Below are 21,069 nucleotides of genomic sequence, written 5' to 3' on the forward strand. Positions count from 1 at the left end.
CCCTGCCTTAATCTTTGAATAGAATTTTGGTGGGATTGAGAAGAGTGTGGGCACTGTTTGGTTCCTCCTCATGTTTCAGCTGCTCTCTATCAGCACAGGCGTGTTGTACACAATTCTGGGGCTGGTAGTGTTTGGTGCATCTGCCCAGAATCAAGTGGAGGGGTTAGTCCCTGTATCCCTCTCCCTTATGGGTATGGCCACAGTGTACTCACTTATGGTTAAGAGCTTCCTTTTTGGGGTCAGCGTACCCATGTTAGCCCTGCCCTGGCTGTTTCTGCTCATAAAATTTTTGGTCCCACACACTGTCTTACTCTGCAACGTCATCATCACAGGTTAGGATCTGTATCCTTACTCCAAATAACTGATGCACTGCAGTCGCAGAGGTAAAAGATTTGTACCCTACCGTCCATGTCTTTGTTGAGTGACATCACTGTGAGGAGGATGGTCTCTGACAAGTTGACTGATACACAGTGTGATGATGAGGATCATGTAAGGAGGACACCACCGCTGAAAGTTAAGGATGAGGAGGATATAAAAGGTGACAAAGCTTGAAGTGAGTTGTATTGTAGAAGATGACGATCTGTCTCTCCACTCCTACGACAAGTCAGACTTCCTGGTTAGTTCTGCATGTTGCATGGGGGATTGGAAATGATACAGACAATTATATTGATAGATCTCAAAATGTATCTGCAATATTAAAGCAGATCTACCCCCCCTCTCCCCCACACACACGTTTTTGAATAACTCTGCTGAATGTGGAGAATGGACTATGACCAGCTAGCTCTCTGACACACAGCTTGATGATGGTAATGACGCCTCTACTGAGGACAGTCCAGAGCCTCCAAAGGAACCACAAGGACCACTGAAGGACCATCGACTGGTAGGCATCTTTTACATTTGTGTGTGTGCGTGTCACAGCTCAGTGGTTTGACCCTATATCTGTTGAGATTATTGTGGCCAAGCCCAACATCCTCCTCCCTGCCTCTGTGAGTGCCCTGAAGAAGGTGTCACACCAGATGGAGGTGGTCCCCACTGTCCGGCCCTGCAGGCAGCAGCTGGACAAGACACAGTGGACCAACACCAACGAGGAGAGTCTGAGGAGGATCAAAGAGAACCTGACCTCAATAGAACTCAACCTGGAGGAAGGTCTGAAGATGCACAATGACGGTCAGGACATCAATCAAAAGGCAGAAGAAGAATGAGGGATGCTGTAGAGGATGGATTGCGAAGTGAATGGGGAGGAGGAAGGAGAGACTGAGGGACAAAGACCTGGCTAGGGAGGTCAAGAGGATGGGCGAGCAGGTGAGGGCACTGATCCAAGTGATGAAGAGAAACTGCAGTGAAGGTGATCTTAAGGCAGTAGGCCTGGACAGTTGGCTGAATGACTTGGAGGTTGAAAGTGGCATTCAAGAAATGCACTGGAGAGATGGCTGAAATTATAGAAATGCAGACCAGTATAGTCGAGAACAGGCTCCTCAAATCTGAAAAAAATAACAATATCCAGAGCTTTGTAAGTTACTCCTACTTATTGAGTGCGGTAGAGCACCAATAAATAGTTGGATTTTTCACCAGAAACCCAAGAAGGCAGGTAGAGACTTTTGTTACCATGCAACGAGGAGATACTTGTGAAAAGTACTAGTTCCAGAATTGGCTGCTGTATACATAGCGTGCGTGTGTGTATGTTGCTGGTATCTGTACTGTGTTGGTATCTACTGTACTGATGGCGCAAAAGCCATGACATGGAGACCTAGTGGAGTGGTAATGCGCATGCAAGCAGTTGCTCCCGATGCCACTTTGGTACACTGCAGCATCCACCGAGAGGCTCTTGCTGCAAAGGAATGCCTGACAGCTTGAAATACATTTTGGACACTACAGGGCAAATGGTTTACTTTGTTAAAGCTCTCGTGTATATTCTGCACTATGCAATGATATGGGCAGCGACCATGTAACGTTTGTACAACAAACAGAAGTGCGCTGGTTATCAAGGGGCAAAGTATTGACACATTTTTTTAGAATTGAGAGACGAGCTTAAAGTTTTCTTTACTGACCATTTTCACTTGTCTGACCGCTTGCATGATGATGAGTTTCTCACACGACTGGCCTATCTGGGTGATTTTTTTTTCTCTCCTGAATGATCTGAATCTAAGATTACAGGGACTCTCCGTAACTATTTTCAAGGTGCAGGACAACATTTAGGCTATGATTAAGAAGTTGGAGTTCTTCTCTGTCTGCATTACAAGGACAACACACAGGTATTTCCATCATTGTATGATTTTTTTGTGTGCAAATGAACTCAAGCTCACGGACAATGTCAAATGTGATATAGCGAAGCAACTGAGTGAGTTGGGTGAGCAATTAAGCAGGTACTTTCCTGAAACGAATGACACAAACAACTGGATTAATTATCCCTTTCATGCCCTGCCTCCAGTCCACTTACTGATATCTGAACAAGAGAAATTGCAACAACCGGTTCTGTGAAAATTTAATTTAATCAGAAGCCATTGCCAGATTTCTGGATTGGGCTGTGCTCAGAGTATCCTGCCTTGGCAAATCGCCTGTTAAGACTGATGCACTTTGCAACCACGTACCTATGTGAGAGTGGATTCTCGTCCCTCACTAGCATGAAAACTAAATACAGGCACAGACTGTGTGTGGAAAATGACTTAAGACTGAGACTCTCTCCAATACAACCCAACATTGCAGAGATATGTGCATCCTTTCAAGCACACCCTTCTCATTAACCTGTGGTGAGTTATTCACAATTTTCGATGAACAAATAAAGTTTTATATGTAAAATAGCTAAATAAAGAGCAACATTATTGATAATTAATATATTCTTACTTGTGCCCTGGTCCTATAAGAGCTCATTGTCACTTTCCACGAGCCGAGTTGTGACAAAAACTCACACTTGTTCTTATGTTTAATAAATGTATTGTATAGTGTGTGTCTGGCAGGCTCACAGTGATGGCAAAAAAACAACATTTGAGAGTGCGCTGTCCCTTATGCTAGAGGGGGTATGTAGCTGGAGGTTGAATATTTAAAGGGGTACGGGACTATAAAAAGTTTCGGAACCACTGCCCTAGATGTTAACCTATTTCATTTGGGTGAGGGGTGGAGGAGGGTGAGATTTGGTCCACCTTCTCCTTTAAGGTTATGGGGAAAAAATGATTCTCTATTTTGGAATAAACCAATAGATTTTTAAAATAAAATTAAGAGTGCAGCCAGACCTTTGTTGTTTCCCATCAGATTAGAAAAGTTGGAGATAATATACATTTAATGTTACACATTGTTTTTGTAGACCCACTCCAATTTGCACACCGCCCAAACAGATCCACAGGTGATGCAATCTCTATTGCACTCCACACTGCCCTTTCCCACCTGCACAACACGCTGATCCTCAACACTGGAGCCCCTCAGGGGTGTGTGCTCAGTCCCCTCCTGTACTCCCTGTTCACCCACGACTGCTTGGCCATGCACGACTCTAACACCATCATTAAGATTGCAGACGATGCAACAGTGGTAGGCCAAATCACCGACAACGACGAGACAGGCCATAGGGAGGAGGTCAGAGACCTGGATGGGTGGTGCAAGAATATCAACCTATCCCTCAACGTAACCAAGACTAAGGAGATGATTGTGGACTACAGGAAAAGGAGGATCGAGCACGCTCCCATTCTCATCAATGTGGCTGTAGTGGAGCAGGTTGAGAGCTTCAACTTCCTTGGTATCCACATCACCAACAAACTAGAATGGTCCAAACACACCAAGACAGTCGTGAAGAGGGCATGACAAAGCCTATTCCCCCTCAGGAAACTAAAAAGATTTGGCATGGGTCCTCAGATCCTCAAAAGGTTCTACAGCTGCAACATCGAGAGCGTTGCATCACTGCCTGGTACGGCAACTGCTCGGCCTCAAACCGCAAGGCACTACAGAGGGTAGTTGTAACGGTTTTCTTCTGGTGAAGGAGAGGCGGACCAAAATGCAGTGTGGTTATAACTTTAATAATGAAACCATACATGAATAAACTACAAAAACAAGAAACGTGAAAACCCAAAACAAGAAACGTGAAAACCCGAAACAGTCCCGTGTGGCACAAACACTGACACAGGAGACAACCACCCACAAAACCCAACACAAACCAGGCTACCTAAATATGGTTCCCAATCAGAGACAATGACTAACACCTGCCTCTGATTGAGAACCATATCAGGCCAAACATAGAAATAGACAAACTAGACATATAACATAGAATGCCCACTCAGATCACACCCTGACCGAACAAAACATGGAAACATACAAAGCAAACTATGGTCAGGGTGTGACCGAGGTGATTATGATATGAAATATTGCGTCAGGACATCTATCATGCTGTGAAGATCCTTCTTGTATATGAACTCATTTCAAATGTAAGGTATTGAAAGCATTCTATTTTTACTGTCTGTAAATGTATTTACAAAATTCAACATGGCTGCCTATTCAGATGCTCTAGGAAGGTTGTGTAAATACAGAGAGAAGAGTTAAATTAGAGTAAAATATCCATACTTGTAGCACATTCATATTGTACCATGTATTGTTCAATTCGTACATTTAAATTGCAGTAACTATTCAGTCATTGTGCTTTGTTTTTCATCGGTTCATTAAAGAATAGGTCTTTGATTAAGTCGTGATAAAGTGTAAAAATTGTATTCCTTTGAACTTTTTCTCTTGCATTACTGATATTGAATAACGTGTTCCATCATGACCTGTTACATGACTCTTACCACTTGATCCAGTTGTTTATGCAAAATAGCTATTTGTATATAAACAGTATAACTTGTAAACATGCATTTGTAAAGAAATAATAATCATTGATTTGCTATACTTAGTCTTGGTTGTAATTTATGGCTTCTCTTTACTGTGCACAACGACCAATTATTATTTATATATATATATTTTTATCTCCCAATTGGTAGTTACAGTCTTGTCCCATTGCTGCAACTCCGCTATGGACTCGGGAGAAGCGAAGGTCAAGAGCCATGCATCCTCCGAAACAGGACCCTGCTAAGCTGCACTGTTTCTTGACACACTGCTCGCTTAACCCAGAAGCCGCACCAATGTGTTGGAGGAAACACCATTTGTACGTCGCCTCATGGGACTCCCGGTCACGGCCGGCTGTAACACAGCCTGAGATAGAACCCAGGTCTGTAGTGACACCTCAAGCACTGCGGTGCCTTAGACCGCTGCGCCACTTGGGAGGCCCAACTACCTTATTTTCTAAAGATGACATCATAATCTGCCCTTGTAGCCCACACTCTTGATAACCTCAACCACTGCTCCCTGCTCCAGAATATATAATAATGTTGAATGATGCATTGCCCAACAAACTGCATGTAATGGATCTAATTTACTGGTGAGTGGATGCTATTTCATTTCATTGCTGTAAGGAGTTACGGAAAGAAACGGAATACATCAGTGTAATATAAATTGCCTGATTTATAAAGGTTGTATAGATCAAGAGTGCCAAGAGATTTGTCTACCGTATGTGTAGAACAACACAAAGTACAAGCCAAAAGGAGTGGTCTTTCATTCAACTGACAATCAAAACCTTCTTGCATTGATTTGACCCTGAACATTCAGAGTTTGATTGACTCTTCAAACCAAAATCATCAGTGAAGAAACCGTGTACCTTTTAAGCACTACCTCAAACCCCATGTCCAAGTATATTACATTTCAACGTATAACAAATGAGAGAGCTCTGTCATTCAATTAGTTTTCTATGTTATCAATCTGTCAATGAAGACACCGGTGCCCCTGGGTGAGCCATCACAGACTCGGGCATGTTTGCTGTAAAACTCTGGGGGGCACTGACAAACAGACTGGAGAGAATGTTGAGAACGTAGATGTTGAGCCACTGGAGCCCAGTGACTGCTGGTTTGAGAGGCAGATGTCTGCCAATGACTGTGTCCGTGACTATGTCCATGGCCTTGACTGTGGCTGCAGCTGTGTTCGTGACGTTACCCAAAGCTATTCTTGAGGGAATATCCATGGTTGTGAACATAATAACCTGAGAACTCAACAGGGCTCCCCTGTGTATAGTAGGACTGGGCCCAGCCTTCAAATGTCTTTGGTGTGGTCTCGGTAACCTGTAGGTTGGAGGAAACTGGAGCGTAGGCTTGGACTGGGTAGGAATGATTCTGCAACCAATGAGAATGTGGAGAGATTACAGAGAGCTTATCTAACTAAACAGTGATTCTCTATCTAATCATGGGGGACCACTAGGTGCCTATTATACAGTATTCAATTACAGCTGAGGATCATTTATTGAATCTGCTCATTATACTGTAGTACATCATGTACTCTGGCTTGCACCCAGCAATCATGTTAATTTAATGACCTCTCGTCTTGTAGGATAAATGATGTGTCTAGTGCTTTCTCAGTACTCAGGGTGGGTGGACCGTCTTCCTTCTCTATTGATGTAGGGCCATACAGGACATCAATGTTCAGGGGCACAACTTTCACTGGGGACAGGGAGACATCCCCCCCATTCTGAAATGGCATTTTTGTCCCCCCCAGATGTATCATTGAAAGGTGATACAAAACGAGGCAAAAGTGTGCTTTAGGGCCATGAGGATGCGGTTGGGTTGGCTGTTTGGACTATTTATCTGACCGGATGGGAAAAAAACACTTCTAAAACCAGAGTTGTCCCTCAGCAGCCTGAAAGGCATCTTCTTATCCAGGACTGATGCTCTAGCATCAGACATGTCTAGAAGTGGGTGCCAGCCCCTTCCGTATGTTTCACCAGAGCAAGATAAGGAGGATGTGTGACACAGTGATGGTAGATTTTCCTAACTAAACATCCCGTTATGTTCAGCATGAGGACTCAACACACATTTCAAGCATATTATTTATTTTAATTGAACCTTTTATTTAACTAGGCAAGTCGGTTAAGAACAAATTCTTATTTACAATGACGGCCTACCTTGGCCAAACAAGGACAGAGCTGGGCCAATTGTGCACGGCCCTATGGGATTCCCAATAACGGCCAGATGTGATACAGCCTGGATTTGAACCAGGGACTGTAGACTGAGATGCAGTGCCTTAGACCACAGCGCCACACATAAACATATTACCACTTAACTACACTATTAAGCCCACTTAAAACTGTGACATACTGCAGTGTATCACAGTTATTTTCAACCACAATAAGGTTGGAGTAAGGAGAGAGATCCCCCCTGCTATGATGGGGTTGCAGAGGAAGAGAGTGTGGGACCAAAAGTGTTACTATGACCAGAAACAACCAGGCCAGGGCTAACATGGGTACACTGACCCCAAAAAGAAAGCCCTTAACCATAAGTGAGTACACTGTGGCCATACCCATAAGGGAGAGGGATACAGGAACTAACCCCTCCACTTGATTCTGGGCAGATGCACCAAACAGTACCAGCCTCACGATTGTGTACAACAACCCTGTGTTGATAGAGAGCAGCTGAAACATGAGGAGGAACCAAACAGTGCCCACACTCTTCTCAATCCCACCACAGAGGAGCACCAGAACCCCAATGCTGAGGAGTATCTGGATCTCTGTCTGGTGGTGTAAGGAGTATGTAATGAGCTTGTGTAACGCAAAGGAAGAGGAGAGGATTAAACGGAAATTATCGGGTTGACAGACATCAGAGGCATTGATGTGTTGTGCTCTAGCTTGCTGCTGTAGCCTACTGGCACCATCTGTTACGTCATTAACGTTAGCTACACGTTGTAGAAAGCTAGATAACGTTACAACAGACCCATTCAAAGTGGCTAGCTAGCTACCGAGCATGATTCTTGAGTCACTCAACCCCTCCTTGCTAAGGTACCATGCCCATTGGCAAAAACTGGAGTTCCAAGACTTTAGACATCTTCTGATAAACCGAAATATGTAGTGACTGTAAACAAAACTGATGATACTGTAACGACCCTGGGTTTATAAGCACGGAAATTGACTCTGCCGCACGAACATGCTTTTGCGGCACAGTCGATAGCGCGCCGGACCTCGGGCTAGAAGGTCCGAGGGTTCGAGACCTGCTCCCTGTCTGTTTCATTACAATACTATAATGACAGCAACAATGCCACTTGTTAGCATGAACTCAGGAGTAAAACTCTTGAACCTCTGAACCACATCTTTCTAAACTATTCGGGTGATCATGTTGATGCTCAGTGCATACTTGTCAAACTACTAGAGGATAATCAAGCACATTACAAAATGTCAGTAACGACACCTTTCCTCCAATATTGCACAACACTTTAGCCAAGACTTGAGAAGCTAGCTTGCTCAACCAAAACAAATGTACTGAACTTCCGCATTTGGATTAATCACTTTCACAACTACAATGATACTGTTGCGCAGATCATGAAGTGCGTTAAAGGCAGTGCTGCATTTAAAGACACTTCCTTCCACCTGCTGGCTTGTGCCTAAAATGTGATGACCAAGGAGTCCTCAACAGCTCATGTGAGTTAGATAGAAAGTTATATATATATATTTGATTGGACAGTTTAATAAAATAATAAAACCCGTTTAATTAAATCAAACGTGTCAGGCCAGGGACAACACAATAAAGTAAACGGCTTCCATTGTGGTCCCTTAATGTTACTCAAAGTAAAACAATAATACAACAAAATATTTGGCAAGGAATGGTTTCTTCCTATTGATATCATGTTGGCCTATCTATGTAAAACGTCCAACCAACCATCGATACAACCATTACTCAGTTAGTAAGATATAATAAGTACATCACTTTCGTTATTGAGAAAGAACCAGTTAAAAGATGATTCCACCAGTCCGGCTCCAAACAAGCGTTTTTCTTGTGACGTATTAAGCGCAGTCATAAAGCTGTGACCCAAAATGACGTAACCATGCATTAATTTACTACATAAACGGTGTTCAGATTTGATTTAATCTGTACAATAGTTTTCTTCACTCAGGTTGTTGCAGGTAATCTTTGGCCTTTTGGTGCACCTCCTTCCCAACATATATATATATACATACATATATAGGGAATAGGGTGCCATTTGGGATGCCATCTTTGTGTGTGTGTCTGTGTGTCAGGATGTGTTTTGAGTCAGTTAATTGATGGAAATTTTTCCCCCAGAAAGAAAGATGGATCGTAATGATGAGAGAATCAAAAGAGCTTTAAGACGCCGCCCTTATGTGGTAAATATCAAATATTTGTTTGTTTTGTCCTGTTTTTGTTATATTATCACATTTTAAATTGAGTGTTGTGTTGACAGTTGAAACCAGTGAGGGTGAACACCCCTGATTCCGTGTTGTGGCCAACCGGCAAGGTGCACAGAAGGCCAAAGCCTGTAAGTCATATCTGACCTGAAACAAAAACACATACACATTAGTTATGCATTCTGCATGTACAAACTGCAGTTCTCAGAATTAAAACAAATGCAGATATCCCTATCTAACCTCATTGAATGCTGTCTTGACAGTCTACTTCAGTGCAGACCACTCAGATCCACAAAAGGCCTGTAAGTCACATTCAAATTCAACCACATAACAGTCCTTATATTATTTATTGATACACAATTCAAGGCCAAAATGAGCAAAGCAGTGTTGAATTCATTCTTTACTGTTAACAGCCAATCATTGTGAGCTATGGGCAGGACCAGACATCTGGGGATGGATGGAGCATCAATCCAGAGCCTCTCAGCCAGGTCATCTCTGCTGTTCCCATAGAGACACAACTCAATCTGTTGATTCATATGGCCATTTTGGTTGGCTTGGTTGAATTGACAATTATCCATTCGATATGCTAAAGAATCCTGTACTATGGAAGATCTTTTGCCCCACCCCTAATGTTATGGGAGTTGCATTTATTGCATGTTCATTTACCCATGTATTACTCACTACTTGTACAACCATGTTGGATTGCCTACATATTCTACATTTCCTTGAGGGTCAATGCCAGTGTATTCTATGGCTGCCATGAGTACATGCCTTTCTCTGTCTCCTCAGTCTGGAAGGGTGACTTGGCTGATAGAGAGAAAATGTGATGACGTGATCTCATCCTCCAGTTCTGATGACTTTTCCATCTACTCCTTCACTGACTGTGAATCTGAGGTAAAAGAGTTGTACCCTACGGTCCATGTCTTTGTTGAGTGACATCACTGGGAGGAGGATGGTCTCTGACTAGTTGACTCTGATACACAGAGTGATGATGAGGATCATGAAAGGAGGACACCAAAGCTGAAAGTTGAGAATGGAAAGGTGACAAAGCTTGATGTGAGGGATATGGACGAGGATGATGATCTGTCTCTCCACTCCTTCGATGAGTCAGACTTCCTGGTAAGTTCTGCATATTAAATATTTTTTATATATATACATGGGGGATTGGAAATGATGCAGACAATTACTTATTGAGTGTAGTCATGTATCTGCAATGTGTATAGAGTAGTTATAAAGTATTTCTACAGATTGTGTTGAACATAGCACTTTCCTGATATGTTACTTTACTTTCTGGTCCTACAGAACCCAGGGAAGGTCTCAGGTCCTGTATCTGTCAAGAATGGCCTCTCTCCCTTTGTGACCTCAGCACACCGGACACTGTCTGAAGCCCTACGGGCCCTGCCCTCTGCTGTAGGCTCTCCCTACCCAGTAAATGTTCCAAGGCCTCGGACTCCTCTCAACCCTGTCATTATCGCTCTGCCCCGAACAGAGAACTTCCCATACCGCCACAGCCCTCGCCTGGCTCCCATCACCAACCTGAGTGAGACCGGCAGAAAGCTGCTCCAGGAAATGGCTGGAGTGGCCCCACAGGTGAGAGGAAATACAAGAAGGGAATATTGTCCTTCTATAGTATAGCATAAATCATTTTCTAGTATAGCACAAGAGAAGAGAGAACCCATAAGTTTACATTAATTTATCTGCTTGTCCAAAATATTCAGGAAGGGAAGGTAAATAAGAAAAAGAAGGGCAAGGCCAAAAAAGAATTGAAGCAAGAGAAGGCCAGTAAGACGCAACAGATGGGAAATGTTGGAGAAAGTAAGGAGGAGGACAAGAAAGAGGAAAAGAAGAGTCTGAGGAAGAGGTGAGGAAATAGAGGAGGGAGAAGTGGAACATAACCAGGGAATACTAGACTAGAGAATTATAGAAATAGAATGAGGTAGCAGAGAAAGAGCAGCAATCTGATGTGTATGTGCAAACTTAAGCAATAAGGCTCGAGGAGGTGTGGTATATGGCCAATATATCACGGCTAAGGGCTGTTCTTAAGCACGACGCAACACGGAGTGCCTGGATACAGCCCTTAGCCGTGGTATATTGGCCATATACCACAAACCCCAGAGGTGCCTTATTGCTATTATTAACTGGTTACCAACTTAATTAGAGCAGTACAAATAAATATTTTGTCATACCCGTGGTATACGGTCTGTTATAAACTGGGTGGTTCGAGCCCTGAATGCTGTTTGGCTGACAGCCGTGGTATATCAGACCGTATACCACAGGTATGATGAATTATTTAATTTTACTGCTCTAATTACGTTGTTAACCAATTCATAATAGCAATAAGAAACCTTGGGGATTTGTGGTATATGGTCAATATACCACGGCTAAGGGCTGTATCCAGGCACTCCGTGTTGTGTTGTGCGTAAGAACAGTCCTTAGCTGTGGTATATTGGCCATATACCACACCCTCTCGTGCCTTATTGCTTAAATATACCACGGCTTTCAGCCAATCAGCATTCAGGGATCGAACCACCCAGTTTATAATACTATTTATTCTCCTGTGGTTTTTGATTGACAGGTTTCTTCAGTGGCTGCTGCCCAAACTGAGATGTTCAAAGAAATAATGGCCAACTATTACTTCTACCACACACACACACACACACACACACACACACACACACACACACACACACACACACACACACACACACACACACACACACACACACACACACACACACACACACACACACACACACACACACACACACACACACACACACACACACACACACCACATAGATTTTGAGTATTGGTTATTCCTACAACACACACAAACGTAATTTCAGAGACAGGAACTATGATTAGCAAAATACATATATTGGTCTCATTCTTATATTTTGAGACATGCAGCATTATTTAAAAAATATTGATCCCCATACAGCCTATGATAATGAGTTGGATTGACATGCTTAGGCCTGGAAATATAGCCAGGAGAAGCAGGGTCAACACCTCTACCAATGTCATAAGTGCCATGACATCTTTAGTAACCACAGAGAGATAAGACCTCTGTCTCCACAGTCTCATCCAAAGGACAGCACCAACCTTAGGGCAGTGTCACTGGTATTGGGGTCTTAGGTTTCATTTGGCCAAAGTGAAGAATTGAGGGCCCCTTACTGGTCTCCTTGTAATATCTGGTCTCCCACACAGAGATGGAAATCTACACCTGTTTAGACCTTGAAGGATATGGCTTCAGATGAAAGACAGCAGAGAGATGCAGAACGTAAAAGCTTCAAACACTGTGATATGCAAATTTAGGACCCTTGTACACTGAATGAAGCATGCATCTGGTCTGAAGCATGTCAAAAGAGTAGAAATTAACTGGGACTGGAGGAATATATCACATTTAAACTAAATTAGCATGTATCTGATTTATCTACACTCATCTGTACTTGAATTGTGCTGTTTGAAAAGTGCATTTCCAATAAAGCTTTTTAAATTGCAGTTATTTGTGTCAGACAGATTTTTGTCTTAATTAATTACATCAGGGGTTCTTAAACTTTTTACATCAAGGGAATATTATTATACTGATATTATCTTACTTGTTATCAGTGGTGGTGGTGGGGGGGGGGGGGGGGTTATTCTGCTGCTCTGGACTGTGTGCCACGGTAGGTGGCGGTAGTGAACCAATAAATAGTTGTATTGCTCGCCAGAAACCCAACCAGGCAGGCAGACGCTTGTGAAAAGTACTAGCTACAAAATTGGCAAAATTGCCTGCTACTGCATACATAGCGCGTGTGTGTGTATGTTGCTAACCTAGCTAGTTAGCTAGCCATCAATAAAGTTCCTAATGTTACAACATGGCAGACGGCTGGAGCACCGATACCGGAGAGGCTGCCTATCGTTCCCGGGATGCTGTCAAAAACCTTACAATTAAGTAAGTTGCAGTTGGCCTTTGTGTGGCTTTTAGTCCTTGCATTGCCATACAAGCAAGACACTGTCGTTGGCTAACGTTAGCTCTCAAAACAGATGATGATAAACACCCAATATATTGCTTGACCTGATCCCTGAGTTTGCCATGAAAACATGGCATTTAGCTAGCTAGAATCCTGTTTACTTTGTTTATATTTACAATGGTGTTTACAGGATCCGTATTCAGAGAGTCACCTCCACAGCAGCCCTCTCCCAACACCTTCAGCAGCAGGTTTGGACTCAACAGGAGAGGGGAGGCATTGAGCTGGACACCCTCAACTCAGGCTCAATCAGGTGTTAACACTGTTTTGAAACAGCAAGATGATGTTAGATGTTTTGAAACAGAAATATGTAAGATGCTTCTTAGTTGAGTAGATGTAATTTTCGTGGTGGCTAGATATGGACCACAACAGCTTGGTTTTGTTTTCAGCCATAAATTATGATGAGGAGTTAGTGGTAGGCTGGCAGGAGAAGCTGTTCAGTCAGTGTCCTTATAACAAATAAGCATTTACTGTTTAGGATAGTTTGATGTTGCATAGTAAGGTGTGTGTGTGTGTGTGCACAATATGAAGTGGTTTTGTTCCAGAGTGAGTCAGTATGCCAGACTCCGCTGGAGAGACAATACCACACGGAGATCATGGCTCAGAGCGTACCAGGGGCAGATGGAACTGCAGGATTTTCACCTACACCGATTCTGACTGCTACACCAATTGGGAAGGGGTGGTTTTCAACAGAATCTCCATTTCTGTAACGGTTCTGTAACCAAAGACTCTGGGAGACGGGAAGCAAGTATAGGGGGAGGATTTATTAATAAATAGACATGAAACTAAAGACGAACAGAGTCTGGACAAGAGAAACAAAACAACATCGATGCAGACATGGGAATGAAACTGAGGAAGTGACAGATATAGGGGAGGTAATCAATGACGTGATGGAGTCCAGGTGAGTCCGATGAAGCGCTGGTGCGTGTAAAAATGGTAACAGGTGTGAGTAATGATGAGCAGCCTGGCGACCTCGAGCGTCAGAGAGAGGGAGCTGGAGCAGACGTGACAATTTCATTATTCAAAACAAAGCATTTACCTATTTTCTGTCCAAAAGAAACGTTAGTGTTTTAAAGCTGTTTTTGATATACTCACTACAGCATTCCCAGAGTATGGTGACGCAGGTCAAGTCCAATCCTACCTTACTGGCACATAAGATGACCAATGTCAGACACAGACGACAGGACAGACGCCCAGTGTAGGTCCCTGTTACTCACCAAAGTGAATTATTATTAAAGTGAATGTAATTGAAGCAGCATTGATGCGTCGTGCTGTTTTGAAGACAAACAGTGTACCGGTATGTTCACATTACACCATACCCTTGTATGCAAAATGTGTTTGTGATATTCTGTTGGTCTGCAGTGACCGCACCATCCCCAAGTCCAGGCTGATTACCTGGGACCCCTCGGAGGACTTTGAAGACCAGCCACATGGTCAACACACCTGTACAGACCATGCACATCATGGGGAACATGGGACCAGCGGGCAAGTGAGTAGCACAAGGGGAAAAACCACTATGTAGCCTATACACTTATTATACTACTTTGTATGTAATAACTTTGAAGTAGATTCCAATTCAGGCATTGAAAAGTGGCATTTTATTATTGTATTTCTCAGACTTGGCTAAGAGAAGGAATGCTTGTCTGCATGATAAGAGCAGATGGAAATGGAGTGGTTACCATCAAACCAGACTTCAACAAAGGCAAGGAGCCCTACAGGCAAGTGACCCGCACCCGCTGAAGTCAAAATGTTTTACCCCTAGCTCAAGTAAGGGTCACTTACTTGGTAGCAGAATTCATACATCCTCAGCCATTTACTGTGTTGTGATGCTGTGTGTTTGCACCCAAGGTTGAGACGGAGGGGGAGAAGAGGGAGGTGTGGCGTCAGACCAGAGGAGACGGAACAGCAACAGTGCATATATAGACGTGAGTGACTGAGTGTGTAGTGTTATTCACTGTTGGTGCACTGTAATAATACTTGTATTATAGTTCATCCCAAAATCAAAACTTGGAAGATGTTTTTGTATCCCAAAGTGGCCTCATGTCAGATTTGTCCTTATGCATGTACATACAGTACACTGATGAAATATTATTATAGCCTTTCAGGCAGGTTAGAGTATTTCCTATGATGATGACCTCTCCTCTCTTTTCCTCCTTTCAGCATTATGTACATCATAAAGACTACCTCAACAGCTTGGTTGGCCAGGACTGAAATGGTATGCATCTAGTTTGTGACAGATATTTAACACAAGTTGTTTCGTCAGCAAAGGTCATCTCAAATCCAATTTTATTTGTCACATGCGCCGAATACAACCGTACAGTGAAATGCTTATTTACAAGCCCTTAACCAACAATGCAGTTTAAGAAAAATAAGTGTTAAGTAAAAAATAGATCATTTAAATAAAAGTAACAAATAATTAGAGAGCAGCAGTAAAATAACAATTGTGAGGCTATATACAGGGTGTACCGGTACAGAGTCAATGTGCGGGGGCACCAGTTAGTCGAGGTAATAGAGGTAATATGTACATGTAGGTAGAGGTAAAGTGACTATGCAGAGAGTAGCAGCAGCTTAAAACAGTGGGGGGGGGGGGGGTGCAAAAAGTCTGGGTAGCCATTTGATTAGCTGTTCAGGAGTCTTATGGCTTGGGGGTAGAAGCTGTTAAGAAGTCTTTTGGACCTAGACTTGGCGTTCCGGTACCGCTTGCCATATGGTAGCAGAGAGAACATTTTATGACTAGGGTGGCTGGAGTCTTTGATAGTTTTTAGGGCCTTCTTCTGACACCGCCTGGTATAGAGGTCCTGGATGGCAGAAAGCTTAGCTCCAGTCCGACCAGTTGCCATACCAGGCAGTGATTCAACCAGTCAGAATGCTCTCGATGGTGCAGCTGTAGATTCTTTTGAGGATCTGAGGACCCATGACAAATCTTTTCAGTCTCTTGTGGGGAAATAGGCTTTGTTGTGCCCTCTTCACGACTCTTGGTGTGTTTGGACCAAGATAGTTTGGTGATGTGGACACCAAGGAACTTGAAGCTCTCAACCTGCTCCACTACAGCCCCGTCGATGAGAATAGGGGCGTGGTTAGTCCTCCTTTTCCTGTATTCCACAATCATCTCCTTTGTCTTGATCACATTGACGAAGAGGTTGTTGTCCTTGCACCACATTGTCATGTCTCTGACCTCCTTATAGTCTTTCTCGTTGTTGTCTGTGATCAGGCCTACCACTGTTGTCACCGGCAAACTTAAAGATGGTGTTGGAGTCGTGCCTGGCCGTGCAGTCATGACTAAACAGGGTGTTCAGGACGGGACTGAGCATGCACCCTAGAGGTGCCCCCGTGTTGAGGATCAGCGTGGCGGATGTGTTGTTACCTACCCTTACCACCTGGGGGCGGCCCGTCAAGAAGTCCAGGATCCAGTTGTAGAGGGAGGGGTTTAGTCCCAGGGTCCTTAGTTTAGTGATGAGCTTTGAGGGCACTATGGTGTTAAACGCTGAGATGTAGTCAATGAATAGCATTCTCACATAGGTGCTCCTTTTGTCCATGTGTGAATGGCAGTGTGGAGTGCAATAAAGATTGCATCATCTGTGGATCTGTTGGATTGGATCTAGGGTTTCTGGGATAATGGTGTTGATGTTTGAGTTTATTTTTATTTTTACAAGGACAGTGCACATTAATCAACGTTTCAGTAAAAGTGCCGGTTTTAGCCAGCCGGCTAATTTTCAACCGCAGTCCCTGGGCAGGTTATTAAAAACAATTACAATATAGACAATAGCAGCATAGAACAAGCAAGACATAGCATACAGAGCAACATAGGACAAGCAAGACGTAGCATACAGACAGAGCAACATAAAACAAAAAGCAGCAAGACAAAATTCATAAAAGCAACAAAGTGTTTCCACACCTCACAAGCTACAGACAACAGACAACATGGAAAGCGGCAACACACAGCTAGGGACCATGTTCACAAATCTGATTGACCTTTAGCCATGTCTTCAAGCATTTTGTGAAAGTGTGATATGTGGTGCAGTTATGTGTGTCTGATGGCAGTGTATTCCAGACATGGGAAGCTCTCACAGAGAATGCAGATTTACTAAAGGTGCTTTTCCTTAAGGGAACTATACAGTCACCTCTCATGGCAAACCTTGTGGATCTGCTGCCATATGTCTGGGTTTTCTGTTTAACAAAAATATTGAGTGGAGGGGGAGCCAGGCCATTAAGGATCTTGAATACAAGACATGCGTCGGTGTATTGCACAAGATTTTCCCAACTCAAGAGCTCATGCTTTCTAAGAATGTGACAATGATGATGGCTATTGGGCTTCCTATCAAGCACTTTGAGAGCCTGTTTGTAGACAGACTGAATAGGTTTTAATGTTGTACAGCAAGCTTGGGCCCAACTAGTCAAGCAGTATGTTAAGTGGGGGAGTATCATAGTTTCGAAGTACAGTTTTGCTACCTCTGTAGTCAAACAATTTCGTATAAATCGGAAATTAGCTAGGTTGAATTTGGTTATTTGAATTACTTTTTTCACATGCTTTTTAAAAGAGAGGTTGGAATCAAGTATGATGCCAAGGTACTTAAAATCGGATACCACCTGGAGCTTCTCCCCTGACACATAGACATCTGGCTCAGTTGCATCTGTTGCCCTCTTTGTGAAGAACATGCAAACAGTTTTTTTCACATTGAGATGCAAACACGAGTCACTGAGCCACTTTGTAACCTGGACCATTACAGTAATGAGTTCTTGTGCAGCTTGTTGTTTGCTCTTTGCATGCACATATATCACTGTATCATCTGCATACATTTGAACTTCAGACCCAGTACAGACAGAAGGCAGATCATTAATGTACAGGCTGAACAGGAGGGGCCCCAGTATTGACCCTTGGGGCACGCCCACATCATAGCTACGAGTGGGCGACAGCTCATTGCTCACTCTGACACACTGAGTTCTGCCTTCAAGGTATGATTTCATCCATCTCAAGGCATCAGGGGAAAAGTTGAACTTGGACAATTTTGTGATGAGAATCTCATGGTTAACAGTATCAAAAACCTTCCTTAGGTCCAGAAACACAGCCCCCACAACACCCCCTTTGTCCATCTTGGACTTCACATTTTCCAGAAGAAAGCAGTTGGCCGTTTCTGTGGAGTGTTTCGCTCTGAAGCCAAACTGCATGGAGTGTAATGTGAAGGGGCTGTTGTTGGAGGTGGGCAATCAGTTGTTCTGCTACACACTTTTCAACAACCTTTGACACCACAGGTAGTATACTAATGGGCCTGTAGTTACTCACTTCAGCAGGGTCGCCTGATTTAAAGATGGCCGTTATTATGGCCGACTTCCATACCCTTGGAAACACACCAATAGAGACCAATAGATGTGTTGGTGACCTTAGTAATGGGGCCAATGAGTGACTCTTTGTAGTTTTTAAGAAAGGTAGAGTCCATCCCAAACACATCTTTGGCTTTAGAGTTCTTTAGTGAGCTAATCACCTTGTTCACCTTTGACTCAGAAACCTCCCTTATGAAGACAGGTTGAGTGTCATTCACTAGCACTGGGCCCAGGAAACAAGTGGAGGGGTTCTGTGTCAGTGCACTGACAGTCAATAAAGTAGGAATTGAAGGCTATTGCTATTTCGACTGCATCCTGTGTTAGATTGTTATTCACCATGATTTCTAGTCTTTTTGCAGTGTTACTATGGTCTTTCCCTGTTAACTTTTTTAGATTCTCCCATATCAATTTAGAATTTCCCTTTGCTTCACCAATTATGTTAATAAAGAAGTTTGCCTTGGCCTGTCTAATTTCTTTCATCACCGTATTTCTCAACATGGTAAACCTACGTCTGTCATGCTCTAATTTGGATTGTAGGTCTGTTTTTAGAGCATAATCTCATTCTTTCATCAATTTCCAGATGTCTCCATTTAGCCAAGGAAGAGTGCTCTTTTGGCCAGGTTTGGATTTGATTTTCTTTAGGAAGCCATTTATTGTAGTCTGGATTGTGGATAGAAAAACCTGACTATCAGCTTCCACGTCTGTATAGGACAAGAGATCATTCCAGTTTATTCCCTTAATTGCTTTTTCAAAATAGTTTAATTCACTCTTAGGTATTCTGAGTTGATCCGGCAATCTAACAGTAGAGAGGTTAAACCTGCTCTTAGACAGCTTTCTGGCTATAAGTGTCAGATTATGATCAGATAGCCCAGTAACCATATTGAATGATTTAGTCACTCTCTCTGGTTTATTACTGAACACCAAATCAATCTGTGTTTTAGAGCAACAAGTCACCCTGGTTGGCCCTTTAACTAGCTGTGTAAGGTCAAAGGTATTAGTGATTCGTTTGAGGGTTTTCCTACAACACTTGTCTTCATAATTAATGTTAAAATCTCCCATTAAGATGACCTCTTTCCCAAAATCACATTCCCTAAGCATGGTATTAAACTGATCAAAAAACACACTTTTGGTGGAAGGTGGCCTATACATTCCAATGAGGGTAAAAGACATTTGGGGAGACAGTGTAACGTTCAGGCTGATACATTCTAGTTCATTATCACATGACCACTCAATTTGTTTACATCGGATATGTTCTTTAATGTAAATCATTACACCCCCTCCTCTTCCTTCAATCCTGTCTCTCCTGAAAACATTGTAGCCAGGCACAATCAAAGCAGCATATGGAGAGTGTTTATGGAGCCATGTCTCTGAGAGGCAGAGAAAGTCAAGGTTGGAGTCTGTGAGTAGATGTTGAATTTGATCACTTTTTGGAATGACACTACGAATGTTCAAGTGCCCCCCTAATAGTCCCTTGGGCTTAGCTCGTGGGTCCCAGATGACTCGAGAGTGATTGACACATTGAAAGAAGTTACATTTTCTGTGTTTTCTGACGGCTGGGTTTAGGCCGTTTTGTTTCGTTTTGATTAGGGGCATGACCAGCCTTTCAAAGCACTTCATGGCTACAGACGTGAGTGCTACGGGTTGGTAGTCATTTAGGCAGGTTACCTTAGTTTTCTTGGGCACAGTGACTATGGTTGTCTGCTTGAAAGATGTTGGTAGTACAGACTCAGACAGGGAGAGGTTGAAAATGTCAGTGAAGACACTTGCCAGTTGGTCAGCGCATGCTCGGAGTATACGGCCTGGTAATCCTTCTGGCCCTGCGGTCTTGTGAATGTTGACCTGTTTAAAGGTTTTACATCGGCTGCGGAGAGCGTGATCACACAGTCGTCTGGAACAGCTGATGCTCTCATGCATGTTTCATTGTTACTTGCCTCGAAGCGAGCATATTAGTTATTTAGCTCGTCTGGTAGGCTCGTGTCACTGGGCAGCTCTCGGCTGTGCTTCCCTTTGTAGTCTGTAATAGTTTGCAAGCCCTGCCACATCTGACGAGCGTCAGAGCCGGTGTAGTACGATTCGATCTTAGTCCTGTATTTTCATTTTGCCTGTTTGATGGTTCGTCGGAGGGCATAGTGGGATTTCTTATAAGCTTCCTGTTGTATAGCACACTGTATTACTTATACAACTAATATAAGGACAGGACATGAGACGGGAGTAGAAATTAACGTGGGCATTGTTTAATGCATTTCACAGGGAGAACATTCCAAGCATTAAAACGTAGGTAAGCAAGGGGGGTTTACAGGTGCCCTAATGGGACAAAACTAGAATATCAATACACAGCACTTCCGGGTTAGAGTCCCGCTCCTTGAAAGAGGCAGCTCTACCCTTTAGCTCAGTGCAGATATTGCCTGTAATTCATGGCTTCTGATTGGGGTATGTACGTACAGTCATTGTGGGGACGACGTCATCGATGCACTTATTGATGAGGCCGGTGACTAATGTGGTGCCATCGGAAGAATCCCAGGAACATATTCCAGTCTGTGCAAGCAAAACAGT

General features: G+C 43.2%; 2 protein-coding genes across 3 annotated transcripts in view; both read left to right on the plus strand.

Moving 5' to 3' along the window:
* The first annotated feature begins 8,249 nt into the window (after window positions 1-8,249).
* LOC149979171 (uncharacterized) lies at window positions 8,250-10,377 on the plus strand. 2 transcript variants are annotated; one of them, XM_090192474.1, is made up of 7 exons: window positions 8,250-8,464; window positions 9,105-9,166; window positions 9,244-9,318; window positions 9,451-9,489; window positions 9,601-9,675; window positions 9,977-10,081; window positions 10,172-10,377. In XM_090192474.1, exons 2-7 carry the CDS (start codon window positions 9,113-9,115, stop codon window positions 10,322-10,324), a joined length of 501 nt encoding a protein of 166 aa, XP_090048600.1. In that variant the 5' UTR covers window positions 8,250-8,464; window positions 9,105-9,112; the 3' UTR covers window positions 10,325-10,377. The 2 variants fall into 2 exon arrangements, with proteins under 2 accessions (XP_090048600.1, XP_090048599.1); XM_090192473.1 differs by lacking the exon at window positions 8,250-8,464 and having other exon boundaries at window positions 9,086-9,166.
* Window positions 10,378-12,883: 2,506 nt separating this feature from the next.
* The window catches only part of mks1 (MKS transition zone complex subunit 1), a 120,962-nt gene continuing 112,776 nt past the window's right edge, over window positions 12,884-21,069 (plus strand). The window contains exons 1-2 of the mRNA XM_090192475.1: window positions 12,884-13,121; window positions 13,331-14,686. Coding sequence (XP_090048601.1) covers window positions 14,628-14,686 — 59 coding nt within the window. The 5' untranslated portion in view covers window positions 12,884-13,121; window positions 13,331-14,627. The remainder of the gene's footprint in view (window positions 13,122-13,330; window positions 14,687-21,069) is intronic.

The sequence above is a fragment of the Oncorhynchus mykiss genome, chromosome 12 (assembly GCF_057628025.1).
Source record: "Oncorhynchus mykiss isolate SJ-2025 chromosome 12, ASM5762802v1, whole genome shotgun sequence".
NCBI classification, from domain to species: Eukaryota; Metazoa; Chordata; class Actinopteri; order Salmoniformes; family Salmonidae; genus Oncorhynchus; species Oncorhynchus mykiss.